At 48.6% G+C, this 16,595-nt stretch overlaps 1 protein-coding gene across 2 annotated transcripts in view; it reads left to right on the top strand.

Moving 5' to 3' along the window:
- The first annotated feature begins 10,032 nt into the window (after positions 1 to 10,032).
- LOC138786726 (zinc finger protein 665-like) overlaps positions 10,033 to 16,595 on the top strand; it is a 118,384-nt gene continuing 111,821 nt past the window's right edge. The window contains exons 1-3 of one of the 2 annotated variants that reach the window (XM_069963735.1): positions 10,033 to 10,794; positions 10,881 to 10,948; positions 11,045 to 11,336. In XM_069963735.1, the coding sequence (XP_069819836.1) occupies positions 10,710 to 10,794; positions 10,881 to 10,948; positions 11,045 to 11,336 (445 nt within the window). In that variant the 5' untranslated portion in view covers positions 10,033 to 10,709. The remainder of the gene's footprint in view (positions 10,795 to 10,880; positions 10,949 to 11,044; positions 11,337 to 16,595) is intronic. The other variant, XM_069963736.1, reaches the window with a different exon arrangement.

Below are 16,595 nucleotides of genomic sequence, written 5' to 3'. Positions count from 1 at the left end.
ATGGAAGCTGCACAGCTGAAGGATTGTAAAGGGTTATTGTTTTCCTGTTTGTCACCTGAATCTGTAGACTAGTAGGAGTCTCCCTCCTTTCTACTTCTGTTGCACTCTTTCACCCACTTACAGCGCACCTTATATGCTGGGAGGAAATAAGTCACATGGGTGGAGGAGGAGGATAGAGTCTTTCGTCCTGGACACTGTGGAAGACAAGCGCAAGCTAGGTAGCTCTCCACAGTGGTCGTATCTGGGCCCTGGCCCTCTTCCAGGTCCCCGTACCTAAAGACAGTCATAGCTAGTACCCCGTATTGGGAAGGACGCAAGACAGTACACTGCTAGCAACTTCTTCACTAGTAATGCTATACAGTACTTTGCACTGTTAAACCACTCTTAGGAGAGGTCAAGCCAGAGGCCACCTCAACCCACGCCGTGGACAAGGAGAAGTCACAGAGCAGGACAGTATCCACCAAAGCCACAGAGCCAGGTACTGATCCAGATAGAGCAAAGCACCAGTAAGCCTAGGAACTCTGTCTCGCAGCGTGGGTGTCGGCCAGTAATCCTCAGCATTCCGCTCATCCCAGGTAACAAGGTCTGGGGCCTGTGTCACCCATTAGGAAGGTTCAGCCGAGTTTAGTGGGCATAAGGTGGTGTGGAGACTAATTCAAAGTTAATACACAGGCACAGGTGTTCTTCTAAGTATTTACCTCATCCTCCAACATCCCGGCAGGACTGGAGTAGGTTTTCGGCGTATCTTTTAGAGAAAAAAATAGTGAATCGCGGGGACAATTCCACACCCCCCGTTCCGCCACCTTGGCCATATTGGGATGGAGAACCCATAACGTGATGGAAGCTCTCCTGGCAGCTGTAAAAGGCACAGAAGCCGACGCTGCCCAGAAGGAAAGGGAAAAGAAGATGCGGTAACCAGGCCCCAGGTTTCCACTTGCGAGGTGGTAAGGTCACGGTTATGGCACAAGGGTATGTGGCTAGTCCATAGGAGCCTGATCGCGCAGCCCAAATCTTCGTTGTCCCTAGTCAAGGCACCAATGATGAGACCAATGCCAGGGTTCGGAAACAACGGTGATTGTATGTTTATTTGAGCAGCAACTCTATTAGCAACAGTCTCTGGATGCAACCAGGAATGATCAACTTGGCAATAGGCAGAATTAGTTATAACTGGAGAGATGGTGTTGCAATAAGAATCTTCACTGCGGATGGGAGTAGTAGTTCCCTTGAGGTACTGATGCTGGGTATAGTAGTTATGAAGAAAATACTTGCAGTTAGTGATGATGAGGAAAATATGGAGAATTGAATGATGAACCCAGATCTTGAAGTAGATAGGAGTTTTGGAGAATACAGCAGGTCTTGACTGGACCGGAACGGGTGTATATATATCTAACAGAGGAGTGGTAGTGAAATATCCACACCATGAGGCTGGTGGTACCGGACCTTCTCTCTTCAGGACTAGAGAGGAAGTGACCTAAACCCAAGCCAAAAGCTCGGTGGCTATTGGATTTGCTGTGGTAGCAGGGAATCACGTGACACTAGGCCTCTTGCATCACCACACTATATTGCAGTGTCCCAGTACAGAAGGTTTTTCTCTATATCCCTGTGTATATCTGTATTCCATTTGTCCCTGTACTGGAAAAGGTTAATGGCTAATGCAAATGGGTTGTGTTATATTGCCCCCCAGTGTTCAAGTCTAGTATTTCTCATATTTCCTATGTATATTCATTTGCCTGTTACCTAATGGTGTGATGATGCAACCGGCCTAGTGTCATGTGACTTCTCCGTCTGCCATAGTAACCCCAATAGCCATCGAGCTTTCGGCTGGGGTTAGTTAGTCACTTCCCTTTTACCTCAGTAGTCTTCTCTCTACCCTCAAGAGAGAAGGTCGTGTTGTTCTCTCCTCCACCTTCAGGAGAGAGAACGTGCTCTGCTGCTTCTCAAGCAAGGCCGCAACTTTGTGTGATCCGCTCCCCTGTACTAGAGACAGATTCCGGTCCAGTCCTGACTAGTCTTATCTTCAAGATTCTTCAGTCTTCATCTTATCATCATTAACAACAAGTATTCTATTCAGTCTATTCCGCCCAGCATCATTCTCAGGGAACTACTACCCTCATTCTCCGTTAAAGGTTCCTTCCACTCCAAGTAACTCTGTCACACCACGGCCTATTGCAGCATCACCCATCTGCTTAGTTATATTCAAGTTTGCCTATTACTGGTTGCATCCAGAGAGACTGTTGCTATTGACAATCACCGTTGTTTCTGAACCCTGGCATTGGTCTAGTTATTGGTTCCTTGACTAAGGGCAACGAAGAATTGCGCCAGGGTCCCGCATGGTCAGGTTCCCGTGAGTTAGTCAGCTTCCCTCGTGCCATAACCATGACTTAACATCTGGCTACCCGGGTCCGACCTACCCCCACAGGGAAACTAAATGCTACAATTGTGGGAAAATCAGGGACAGGAGAAATTGTAGAGCCCGACCACAGACCAACCCCCATGAAGGTCCGGCAACCCCGTACTGGCTGCTCCTGTAAAGGGCGCCCCCTCCTGCCTCAGAGCGGTCACTGCCGTCTCTTTATTAGTAATAATAATTTTACTTGTATAGCGCCAACAGATTCTGCAGCGTTTTATTATACACAGTACAGAGGTTACAGTTACACATTACAAAACGAAATAATTAGAATAAGTGAATACTAGAAATCAGCGATAAGTAAAATATTCTAAAGCTCTAAATTCGATTCGAAGGAACGGCGATGTTCAACTATTCGATTGAATATCAAACCTTATTAATTAAAATCTATGGGAAAAAAATGCTGCCCGTGACTTATTAAAGCAGCTCAATTACCACCGTGCCAGCTGTGTCTCATCATCATCGCTCATGGTTTCACATGCAGATTGCCGGCCCACATCACCAAATTCCCCAGGACATGGCGGATGCTCCAGTGTTTAGACATCACTACACACCAAATCCTCAGCTAGCTCCTGGGATTCTTGCTGTATTTAACCCAAAGAACCCAAAAAGATCTCCTGGGAGTGGGGCAAGGGCGGGTGACTCTGTTGGTGAGATTGGGCAGGTTGGGAGGAAGGAGGGTCAGAGTGAGGTTCCTGCAGTCCAGACTCTTGGCTAGCAATGAGACTGGACTGGGTGGTGGAGAAGTGACTAAAGTGTTATCCGTCATCCATCTTGCCACCTGTTCCTGCTGCTTAGGCCTCATCAGAGGTGTACCCCCCCCCCCAACCCGCCGCTTAACTGTCTGATGACGCATTGTATCCCCACTGGCCTCACCGTGGCTTGTGCCCCCCCCCCCCAGCATTTCCGCACCCTTGTCCTCTTCCCTTTGCACAGAGTGCAACAGACTTTTGCGACTGTTTAATATCCCAAGAGAATTATGGCAATTTTGGTCATTTCAATTTTTACGTACAGCAACAGACAATAAGTCAAAATATAGTTGTTGTTTTTTTGTTTGTTTTTTTCAATCTGTCGCAGCAAAATTCTAAACTGCAGGATCTGCACTATATGATATGCTGCAGTGCTAGGCTGTCTCTGCAGTATTATAGAAGCCGCTATATACTGTGTTGTAGCCCTTCTAGTCTCTCCTGACTACAGCTGTTCTCATGATGCCAGCATGCTCCTAAGGCCTCTCATCCCCCCCCACCATATTATTTGTCTAAAACAAACGCCAGCCTATTTGGTTGGATGCTTGATCGTAAGTGAATATATCGAATAGTGTGATATTCCATCCAATACCCACTCAATTGAGTGCTAATCACTCATCTCTACTGTTCATACATTACCTCACCATGCCCCTAGTCTTCTGCCTTCTGCTTGCTTCCCAGAAACACGTGCTGTGGCTTCTCTGTGCTGACAGGCCGCTCAGCCAATCACTGACCGCGGAGTCAGTCAGTCAGAGCTGCTGTGGAGGAGGAAGGAACAAACTGAGAAATTAAATATATGTCAATGTTTTCAAGTCATGTGACACTAAATGAAAAGAACAAAATAAAGGGGTTGGCTTAGCTGGGCCCTCATTTCCCTCATGGACACCCATGGACACCTAATGGAGCTTCCAGTGTAAGGAGGAGGGTTTTGGTTTGTTTCCCCTTCTCACTCAGCGCAGTGCCCACACCTGAGTCTTGATAAGAGGTTGCTTGGTATGCAGGAGCCTGTCACTCTTCTGCCAGGGGCTGACTCAGGAGACCCCCACCTAACTCGGTACACACTCAATACACTATAAGTGATATACTCACAGAGAGAAGTAACATGGAACCAGGAACCAATTTAATGGTTGGTAAAAATCAATACTGGGCTTGACAATGGGGTATGAAGAAACAGGGAATGGATATGACATAAACATAAATGTGGCAACACAGAACTCTCCCCCTGACAGTGGTTGTTCGGTAAAAAGGGTGACTAGTGTGAGCACTCTAACGATTTAGACTCTAGGAGGTGATTCTCATCACACACAGTCACTGCACACCAAGCCCGCCAACACATACATCCACACTGACTATATGCAACAAGTGAGGCTGCAGCCATATGGTAAGATAAATGTCTATACGTTGGGGCCCAGTTGGCGCGCTTTAGAAGTTGTTGGTGCACTTAATAACAAAGGACTTGCAGCTTGAACAATCCACCAGGTCACAGCTCTTGTGAACAGATTCCAACAAGGTCTAAACTGTGATTCTTTATTTGTCACTGTCCAGCCACAGCTTCACCAGCCAGGATACAAAGGGTTACTCACACTGCTGCTGATCTACACACCAGGCTCAGTCCAGGTTTCCAACATGGAGCAGCAGCATTTAGGAAGGATCTCACAGAGGGAGTGGGTGGCAGGATCCTCCTCACTGGACACACAGGAGCTGGGGGGTCATGTCTGGGCTCAGTCCTTCCTCTCTCAGCTGTCAGGTCTCTCTCTGTTACCCCTGACACAGCCAGCACAGGCGGTGGTCTCCTCTCCTCTGACACAGCACTGGCCAGTACAGGCGGTGGTCTCCTCTCCTCTGACACAGCACTGGCCAGCACAGGAGGTGGTCTCCTCTCCTCTGACAAAGCACTAGCCAGCACAGGCGGTGGTCTCCTCTCCTCTGACACAGCACTGGCCAGCACAGGCGGTGGTCTCCTCTCCTCTGACACAGCACTGGCCAGCACAGGCGGTGGTCTCCTCTCCTCTGACACAGCACTGGCCAGCACAGGCGGTGGTCTCCTCTCCTCTGACACAGCACTGGCCAGCACAGGCGGTGGTCTCCTCTCCTCTGACACAGCACTGGCCAGCACAGGCGGTGGTCTCCTCTCCTCTGACACAGCACTGGCCAGCACAGGCGGTGGTCTCCTCTCCTCTGACACAGCACTGGCCAGCACAGGAGTTGGTCTCCTCTCCTCTGACAAAGCACTAGCCAGCACAGGCGGTGGTCTCCTCTCCTCTGACAGCACTGGCCAGCACAGGCGGTGGTCTACTCTCCTATGACACAGCACTGGCCAGCACAGGAGGTGGTCTCCTCTCCTCTGACACAGCACTGGCCAGCACAAGAGGTGGTCTCCTCTCCTCTGACACAGCACTGGCCAGCACAAGAGGTGGTCTCCTCTCCTCTGACACAGCACAGGCGGTGGTCTCTTCTCCTCTGACACAGCACAGGAGGTGGTCTCCTCTCCTCTGACACAGCCAGCACAGGAGGTGGTCTCCTCTCCTTTGACACAGCACTGGCCAGCACAGGAGGTGGTCTCTTCTCCTCTGACACAGCAATGGCCAGCACAGGAGGTGGTCTCCTTTCCTCACACCATGCTGCCCACCATGCACTGTCTCTCTCCAGCTTTCTTCCTCTTCCTCCCAGCGCAGCATCACTTCCTGCTTCCCTCAGCTCACTGTCCCAGGGAGAGATGGGAAATGTAGTTTGGGTGCCTCTCTCATAAGCTGCACCTGCCGTTCTCCCTATATCCTCTCCAGGGGTTACACAGATATAGGGGAGATATATTACAGCCTGTGCGGGGGGGGGGGTTAGTCGCCCATAGAAACCAATCAGATTGATTCTTGCACTTTTAAAAAGGCCTCTAAAAATGAAACCTAAAATCTGACTGGTTGCTATGTGACTGGTTGCTATGGGCGACTGTTTCCCTGCTCCTCTGCACAGGCTATGATAACCCCCCCCTCCCCCCAATAGTTCCAATATTTATAGAGCTCCAACCTATTCCGCAGCGCTGTACGCAGATTGTAGTCACTCATACTGTTCCCTGTCCCCAATGGAGATCACAATGTTATGGAGAGTATGATAAAATCCCTGCAGACACTGGAGGGACATACATGCAGCTGTTACCCCAGGACCCCAATACTACAAAGCAACATGGCTAACCTCTGTGCCCCCCACAGCATGTTTATCACCCCCTGGTCTCCTCCATGTAAGGCTTCATTCCCACGTTCCGTGATCCTGACGGATCACGGACGTGGAATGCCAGTACTGGAGTCCCCCCGCGCCCGGACAGCATCTGTAATTAGATGCTGGGAGCGGGGGAGACTGTAATCATAAGCGCCGCGATGTAATGAATCAGCCGCGCGGTGCTGTTACTACAGCGCGGAGCTTATGATTACAGTCTCCCCCGCTCCCAGCATCTAATTACAGATGCTGTCCGGGCGCGGGGGGACTCCAGTACATGCATTCCACGTCCGTGATCCGTCAGGATCATGGAACGTGGGAATGAAGCCTTACATGGAGGAGACCAGGGGGTGATAAACATGTTGTGGGGGGCACAGAGCTATGCAGCCTAATACTGCCCTTACTGCTGCGGTTTCTACTGGGCTCTGGAGTTAGCTCCTCCTACAGGGGTGGGGCTAAAGAAAAGTGGATGAATAACCCCGCCCACCAGATGACTCACCGTTCCCTCACTGATAGGAACAGGAAACGGAACGGGACATCACAGGAAGTAAAGAAAACACAGGCAGAGTGGTCATGTGACTGAGAACTCAATAACTGCTCTAACTAACATATAGAAGTGTATATAGTATATACAGCAGCCACAGAGGTCAGAGTAATCCAGGACAACCCCTTTATGGTCTCACCCTAACACAGCTCTACTGTGCACACATACAGCTCAGCTACATGTACATTACACACATACAGCTCAGCTACATGTACATTACACATATACAGCTCAGCTACATGTACATTACACATATACAGCTCAGCTACATGTACATTACACACATACAGCTCAGCTACATGTACATTACACATATACAGCTCAGCTACATGTACATTACACACATATACAGCTCAGCTACATGTACATTACACATACACAGCACAGCTACATGTACATTACACATATATACAGCTCAGCTACATGTACATTACACACATATACAGCTCAGCTACATGTACATTACACATACAGCTCAGCTACATGTACATTACACATATACAGCTCAGCTACATGTACATTACACACATACAGCTCAGCTACATGTACCTTACACACATATACAGCTCAGCTACATGTACATTACACATATACAGCTCAGCTACATGTACATTACACATATACAGCTCAGCTACATGTACATTACACACATATACAGCTCAGCTACATGTACATTACATATATACAGCTCAGCTACATGTACATTACACATATACAGCTCAGCTACATGTACATTACATATATACAGCTCAGCTACATGTACATTACACATATACAGCTCAGCTACATGTACATTACACACATACAGCTCAGCTACATGTACATTACACATATACAGCTCAGCTACATGTACATTACACATATACAGCTCAGCTACATGTACATTACACACATACAGCTCAGCTACCTGTACATTACACACATATACAGCTCAGCTACATGTACATTACACATATACAGCTCAGCTACATGTACATTACACATATACAGCTCAGCTACATGTACATTACACACATACAGCTCAGCTACATGTACATTACACACATACAGCTCAGCTACATGTACATTACACATATACAGCTCAGCTACATGTACATTACACACATATACAGCTCAGCTACATGTACATTACACACATACAGCTCAGCTACATGTACATTACACACATATACAGCTCAGCTACATGTACATTACACACATATACAGCTCAGCTACATGTACATTACACACATATACAGCTCAGCTACATGTACATTACACACATATACAGCTCAGCTACATGTACATTACACACATAGTACATTACACATATACAGCTCAGCTACATGTACATTACACACATACAGCTCAGCTACATGTACATTACACATATACAGCTCAGCTACATGTACATTACACACATACAGCTCAGCTACATGTACATTACACATATACAGCTCAGCTACATGTACATTACACATATATACAGCTCAGCTACATGTACATTACACACATATACAGCTCAGCTACATGTACATTACACATATACAGCTCAGCTACATGTACATTACACACATATACAGCTCAGCTACATGTACATTACACATATACAGCTCAGCTACATGTACATTACACACATACAGCTCAGCTACATGTACATTACACACATACAGCTCTGCTGCAGGCATATATAACACACACATACACAGCTCTGCTCCACACACATCACACACACACAGGGCTCTGCTGCATACACATCACTTCAGCTCATCCAGCACAGCAGAGTCCTGCATACACTGAGCAGCAGCCCCTGATCATGTGACTCCTCCTCCATGTGACTGATCACATGACTGTGACATCATGGCAGGTCCTGGCAGCACAGGGGAAGCACACGGCTCCTGTCCGGCTGTGCAGGTGGAGGTACAGTATATATATATCTCTGTGTATGTGGAGTCTCCGCCGTCGCTGTGTGACACTTTGTGTGTTCCGGGATGAGTTGTGGGGATCCTGTAACTTATTGAGAAACTTTTTTTTTTGTCAGTAAATTGTAAAGCCATGAATAGGTAATGGCAGTGGAGGGAGGGGGCGGAGCTAGAAAAGTCCCCGCCCCTACCTTAAACACTAGTATATGAGCAGTAGGCAGTGGGGGCCGCTACACTGTGACCGATATACATATCACCATACATATTACCGCCATACTGTTACCCACCAAACCCAGTATACTGAGACCGACAATAATACTCTGCCCCAATGTAGTATTAGATGTCTGAGGAGCGGGGCAGGTAAGTATATAGCACTACTATGTTCTCCACAGCCCCAGCAGTATTGGAGATCAGTACTTTACACCCGGTACCTCTGTGCCCTCCATATAGTGGTCAGAGAATACAGCACTTCCTGCAGGACATACAGCGCCTGATAAGTACTGGAAGACTGGAGATATTAAAATAGAAGTAAGTTACAAATCTGTATAACTTTCTGACAGCGGATAATTTATAAACATTTTTTTCCAGTTTTCTCCTTTAGCCCCCTCCTGTCCTGAGCCGAATAATATATTATTATTGGATTCTTACATTGTCTCCATTCAGGTTCTTACAGTCCAGGATCCTCTGCTGATATCTTCTATATAAGAGACCGACCCATCAACCATGGAGAGAGACAGAGACAAGATGGCCGAGAGGATAATAACCCTCACCCTACACATACTCTTCCTGCTTACTGGGGAGGTGAGGGATTCTGGGAGTGATGTCATCATGACATCATTCTTATCTATGGAATAACAGATGGATAGGACTGGGGAGGTGAGGGATTCTGGGAGTGATGTCATCATGACATCATTCTTATCTATGGCATAACAGATGGATAGGACTGGAGAGGTGAGGGATTCTGGGAGTGATGTCATCATGACATCATTCTTATCTATGGAATAACAGATGGATAGGACTGGAGAGGTGAGGGATTCTGGGAGTGATGTCATCATGACATCATTCTTATCTATGGAATAACAGATGGATAGGACTGGAGAGGTGAGGGATTCTGGGAGTGATGTCATCATGACATCATTCTTATCTATGGAATAACAGATGGATAGGACTGGAGAGGTGAGGGATTCTGGGAGTGATGTCATCATGACATCATTCTTATCTATGGAATAACAGATGGATAGGACTGGAGAGGTGAGGGATTCTGGGAGTGATGTCATCATGACATCATTCTTATCTATGGAATAACAGATGGATAGGACTGTGGAGGTGAGGGATTCTGGGAGTGATGTCATCATGACATCATTCTTATCTATGGAATAACAGATGGATAGGACTGGAGAGGTGAGGGATTCTGGGAGTGATGTCATCATGACATCATTCTTATCTATGGAATAACAGATGGATAGGACTGTGGAGGTGAGGGATTCTGGGAGTGATGTCATCATGACATCATTCTTATCTATGGAATAACAGATGGATAGGACTGGAGAGGTGGGGGATTCTGGGAATGGATGGAGTGATAGTAATGTGTCTCTCCATACACAGGATTACACAGTAGTGAAGAAGTCCTCTAGTGGGCGCTGTGGGGCCCCTGGGTGTGAAGGATGGGGAAGAACCCTGAGCCCAATCCCGGGGCCCCTGATACATGAGGAAATGGAGGAAGAGAAGATCCTAGAAGTCACCAACAAGATGGTGGAGCTGCTGAGTGGAGAGGTGAGACTGTGGCTGCTGGGAATGCTGGGACATTATACAGTAACACCACTGGAGGGGTGGGGGGATGACTGTGTGACCATTGTGTGTGTCAGGTTCCTATAAGGTGTCAGGACGTGGCGGTCTATTTCTCCATGGAGGAGTGGGAGTATGTAGAAGGACACAAGGATCAGTACAAGGATGTGATGCTGGAGGATCAGCAGCCCCTCCCAGCAGCAGGTAATAGACAGGACTATATACACACCTCCTCTCTGTATTATCTGGATGGAAAGAATGAATTCAGTCTCTGTATGTGTTCCCTCCAGTCAGATCCAGTAAGAGAACAGCACCAGAGAGATGTCCCCGTCCTCTTCTCCCACAGGATCAGGATCAGGTAGATGGAGATGTTCCCTATGATCTGTACATCCCACCTGACTTCTCCTCCTGTCTGATGACACTTACAATATTTCTCTCGCATCTTATGAATCAGGAGGAAGATGGGAACAAAATTAATGCTCCAGAGACAGATGACAGCAGTGATGAGCAGTATAAGGAGGACATCAGTACAGGAAAGGATCATAACTCTAATATTGATACAGACATAAGGGAAGAAGAAGAGACAGATGACAGCAGTGATGAGCAGTATAAGGAGGACATCACTAAAGGGAAGAATCTGAATTATGTTAATGCTGCAGACATAATGGTAAAAGAAGAGGAAGAAGAGACAGATGTGAGCAGTGATGAGCAGTATAAGGAGGACATCACTACAGGTAACCGCCCAGGTGAGAAGTGACCAGTAAATGCAGAGAACAGTCACACATTCTCCTCAGTCTTCTCTCCTGTATATTCCTCAATTCAGTCAAAATATGACACATTGTGCCTGTATAATAAGGATGTAGAATACAGCTGGAATATGGACATTAGAGATCAGTGAATATACTTGAGCTCTCTATTCGCTCTACTATCACGGTACTTGAACAGATACCCCGTGCCGATAAACATCTGGAAAAGGGACTGGGGGGTCCTGCTATGTAGAAGCTATGGTGGATGGGCTGGCTGAGTCAGGTGACCCGGGTGTATATAGACACAAGTCTCCAGATGCTGGAATCCCTTGCAGCCTGTTAGGTGACAGGTAGAGCTGCTGGAGGGCTTAGGTTATATAGTTAGGTAGGCGATTAGCTTACAAACACCCAACAGTCCTTGTAAGAACTAGGATAGTAATTAGTGAGTGTGACTGAACGAGCTAATTCCACGTGAGCGTGGCGAGACATAGGGCCCTATTCCACCGGACGATTATCGTTCAGATTATCGTTAAATTGTTCGAATCTAAACGATAATCGTTCGGTTGAAATGCAGTTAACGATTAACGACCGAACGAGAAATCGTTGATCGCTTTATAAGACCTGGACCTATTTTTATCGTTGCTCGTTCGCAAAACGTTCAAGCGTCTCCACAGCAGGTTGTGTGCCCTGATGCCCAAATCTTTGAGCTGCCTCTGTGTCAGGGTGAGGAGGGGTCCGATGATGATTGGACACATGAGATGGTTGTTAGATCAGGAAGAATTGGGTGAGGATCTGGAAGAGAAGGGGTTTGACGATGAGGTCACTGACCCCACGTGGGTCGCTGAGGAGACAATGGTACATAACTGTTTAGAGGGGGAGGAAACCCACGCCACCATAGACTGGAAGAGGCTGGGATGGGCAGAGGGGGAAGGTGGTCTAAAACAGTCCTGAAGTTGTTCCCCGGAGCACCCCCTTGCATCAAGCTAATGTGCAGTGGGCTTGGTCTTCATTGGTGTGTCGCTTTTTTTTTAAAGAAGGCTCAGAGGACAGGCGCATTGCCACCAGGCTCTCTCCCCCAGTATAAGGAGGGTCCCCACCAGGCTCTCTCTCCCCCAGTATAAGGAGGGTCCCCACCAGGCTCTCTCCCCAGTTATAAGGAGGGTCCCCACCAGGCTCTCTCCCCCAGTATAAGGAGGGTCCCCACCAGGCTCTCTCTCCCCCAGTATAAGGAGGGTCCCCACCAGGCTCTCTCCCCAGTTATAAGGAGGGTCCCCACCAGGCTCTCTCTCCCCCAGTATAAGGAGGGTCCCCACCAGGCTCTCTCCCCAGTTATAAGGAGGGTCCCCGCCAGGCTCTCTCCCCCAGTATAAGGAGGGTCCCCACCAGTCTCTCTCCCCCAGTATAAGCAGGGTCCCCACCAGGCTCTCTCCCCCAGTATAAGGAGGGTCCCCACCAGTCTCTCTCCCCCAGTATAAGCAGGGTCCCCACCAGTCTCTCTCCCCCAGTATAAGGAGGGTCCCCACCAGGCTCTCTCTCCCCCAGTATAAGCAGGGTCCCCACCAGTCTCTCTCCCCCAGTATAAGCAGGGTGACCACCAGGCTCTCTCCCCCAGTATAAGCAGGGTGACCACCAGGCTCTCTCCCCCAGTATAAGGAGGGTCACCACCAGGCTCTCTCCCCAGTTATAAGGAGGGTCCCCACCAAGCTCTCTCCCTCAGTATAAGCAGGGTGACCACCAGGCTCTCTCCCTTGGTATAAGCAGGGTCCCCACCAGTCTCTCTCCCCCAGTATAAGGAGGGTCCCCACCAGGCTCTCCCCCAGTTATAAGGAGGGTCCCCACCCCTCTCTCTTCCCCCTGTTATAAGGAAGGTCCCCACCAGTCTCTCTCCCCAGTATAAGGAGGGTCCCCACCAGGCTTTTCCCCAGTTATAAGGAGGGTCCCCGCCAGGCTCTCTCCCCCAGTATAATGAGGGTCCCCGCCAGGCTCTCTCCCCCAGTATAAGGAGGGTCCCCGCCAGGCTCTCTCCCCCAGTATAAGGAGGGTCCCCGCCAGGCTCTCTCCCCCAGTATAAGCAGGGTCCCCACCAGGCTCTCTCCCTCAGTATAAGCAGGGTCCCCACCAGTCTCTCTCCCCCAGTATAAGCAGGGTCCCCACCAGTCTCTCTCCCCCAGTTATAAGGAGGGTCCCCACCAGTCTCTCTCCCCCAGTTATAAGGAGGGTCCCCACCAGTCTCTCTCCCCCAGTATAAGGAGGGTCCCCACCAGGCTCTCTCCCCCAGTTATCAGGAAGGTCCCCACCAGTCTCCCCCAGTTATCATGAAGGTCCCCACCAGTCTCTCTCCCTCAGTATAAGGAGGGTCCCCACCAGTCTCTCTCCCCCAGTTATCAGGAGGATTCCCACCAGGCTCTCTCCCCCAGTATAAGGAGGGTCCCCACCAGGCTCTCTCCCCCAGTATAAGGAGGGTCACCACCAGGCTCTCTCTCCAGTTATAAGGAGGGTCCCCACCAGGCTCTCTCCCCCCAGTTATCAGGAGGGTCCCCACCAGGCTCTCTCCCCAGTTATAAGGAGGGTCCCCACCAGGCTCTCTCCCCAGTTATCAGGAGGGTCCCCACCAGGCTCTCTCCCCAGTTATAAGGAGGGTCCCCACCAGGCTCTCTCCCCAGTTATATGCAGGGTCCCCACCAGTCTCTCTCCCCCAGTATAAGGAGGGTCCCCACCAGGCTCTCTCCCCAGTTATAAGGAGGGTCCCCACCAGGCTCTCTCCCCAGTTATAAGGAGGGTCCCCACCAGGCTCTCTCCTCAGTTATAACGAGGGTCCCCACCAGGCTCTCTCCCCAGTTATAAGGAGGGTCCCCACCAGGCTCTCTCCCCAGTTATAAGCAGGGTGACCACCAGGCTCTCTTCCCCCAGTATAAGGAGGGTGACCACCAGGCTCTCTCCCAGTATAAGTAGGGTCACCACCAGGCTCTCTCCCAGTTATAAGGAGGGTCACCACCAGGCTCTCCCCCAGTATAAGGAGGGTCACCACCAGGCTCTTTCCCAGTATAAGGAGGTGTGGTGTCCCACTAGGGGTGTTACTGTTACATACACCCTTCGCAAAAGTCTGTACTTTTTGTGGTCTTATTATGATGAAAGTAGTATGAAGAGTTGACCACTAGATGTCACTGTAGGATCACAAAGGAGCCGAAGGATCACAAAGAATTATTGTGTTTATGTGTTACCAGAATCTGTGAACCAGTAGGATTTCTGCTTTCTTCTTTCCTATCACCTCCCCTCTCTGTTCTTACATTGCACTCTTTTCACCCAATCACAGCGCACCATACACGCTGTAGAGGAAGTTAGTCCCTTGGGTTGGGAAGGAGCAAGAGCTTTCTGTTGGGGACGGTATGGAGTAAGGACGCAAGCTAGATAGTTCTTCACAGCAGTCTTGTCCGGGCCCTGGCCCTCTGCCAGGTCCCCAAGACAGCACACTGTACCCAACCTTCTTACAAGTACCCACACCAAGCACTATGCAGTGTTAAACCTCTCAGGAGTGAGACAAAAGATAACCTCAACCTACGCCGTGGACAAGGAGAAGTAACAGTGCAGGACAGTATCCACAGAGTATCCACAGAGCCACAGAGCTAGGAACTGATCCGGGTGGAGCAAAGTTGCATTAAGCCTACGAACTCCATGTCACAGCGCAGGTGTCAGCAGGGAACCCTCAGCATTTCGGTCAACCCAGGTAACAAGGTCTGGGACCTGTGTCACCTATTAGTACGGTTCGACCAACGCTAGTGGCCATAAGGTGGTGTGAAGACTCAAAGCAAAGGTCAATACACAGGCACAGGTGTTCTTCTTCTTATTCTTCTACAAGTATTCTACCTCATCCTCCAACAGCTTGGCAGAGCACATTCCTACATGGGTTGAGACTCTCACGGCATCCTCCTCTCTGCTTCTCTACCTTGGCACAACTCTACCGACACGACTATCTCCTACTCTGCACTTATCCTACAGATCTGGTCGTCTTATGTGCAAGTCTGTATTGGAACTTTGTCGAGTGTATATCAAAGATCTTCTGTATTACACATTAGTAAGTAGTAAACCAACTCAACTACTTACATGGTAATTTGCATAGAGCCCGGGAGACTAATAAACTAACTTTGGGGGCTCTATGTACAGGGGACGGGGGGGACAGGGGGGGACAGGGGGGGATGGTTAGGAAGGGTGCTGGCTGATCTCCGAGCACGTTTCCTTAGCTTTATAGCCAATTTTTGTGTGATTGGTTCCCTTTAACTCATTCTAGCTGTCAGTATAAGTTTTTGTTACCCATAATATGATTGCAATTATATTTCTGTATGTGATAAAAACATCTGACAAACACACATAAAAACCAGAGGGCAGAGGATCATGGGAAATTATAAGATTTGTGTCATTCTCAAAACTTTTGCCCATGACTGTACACCGCAACCTTGGGACATTCTCCCCTTTCTGTGGGTGGCGGGTCCTACTATCCGGGAGGGTGATTACACCGCTCTGACCACCTGTGACTACACAATCCCAAGAGACCTGGTGGCAACCCGACAGGACACCGACCATAGGGGAAAAGGGTACAACCGATCTCACACCCTAAAAGCAGACGTGCCATCACACCAGCGTCACGTGACAACATAAGGTCCGGCTCTATCTCAGCAATCCACCATAATACGGCATCTATGGTTCTCAGAGATGACGGAACTAAGGTGAGGGATGGACCCGCAGCTTTTATGGGGCGTTGGAGGATTCTTTCTTCTTTTTCTTTTTTAGTTTCTCTAAGGGTGCGTTCACACCTACAGGATCTTCAGCAGATCTGCAGCAGATTTGATGCTGTGTTCAGTTATTTAAACTGAAATCTGATGCAGAAAATCAGCTGCAGATCCTGTAGGTGTGAACGCACCATAAAAGTAAATGTACAGGAAAGAGGGTTTTCTAACTTTTCGCCCCACTTTATATTGGGGTGGGTGCGCAATATAGTCAGACTGTAAAAGTGGCGTCATTGAAGGATCTAGGACTCTCCCATTGACTTTAATGGGGTTTGTTACTGAAATTGAGCATCAGAAATGACTGGATTTATTCGGACATGTGAACGTGGCCTTAGAAGGGGAGGAGGAAAAAGCAAATATACAAAGCTGGAAGTTTTCTTGGTCACTGAGGAAGTGGAATGTTACCATGATTGTATATCACCAAGTTTTTTTTATGTATTTTTCTGTTCAATATGATGAGTTTTTGTTTACTGGGACC

Source organism: Dendropsophus ebraccatus, chromosome 3 (assembly GCF_027789765.1).
Source record: "Dendropsophus ebraccatus isolate aDenEbr1 chromosome 3, aDenEbr1.pat, whole genome shotgun sequence".
Taxonomy (NCBI): domain Eukaryota; kingdom Metazoa; phylum Chordata; class Amphibia; order Anura; family Hylidae; genus Dendropsophus; species Dendropsophus ebraccatus.
Note: the sequence above shows the minus strand (reverse complement) of the source record. Positions and strands in the feature narration are given on the sequence as shown.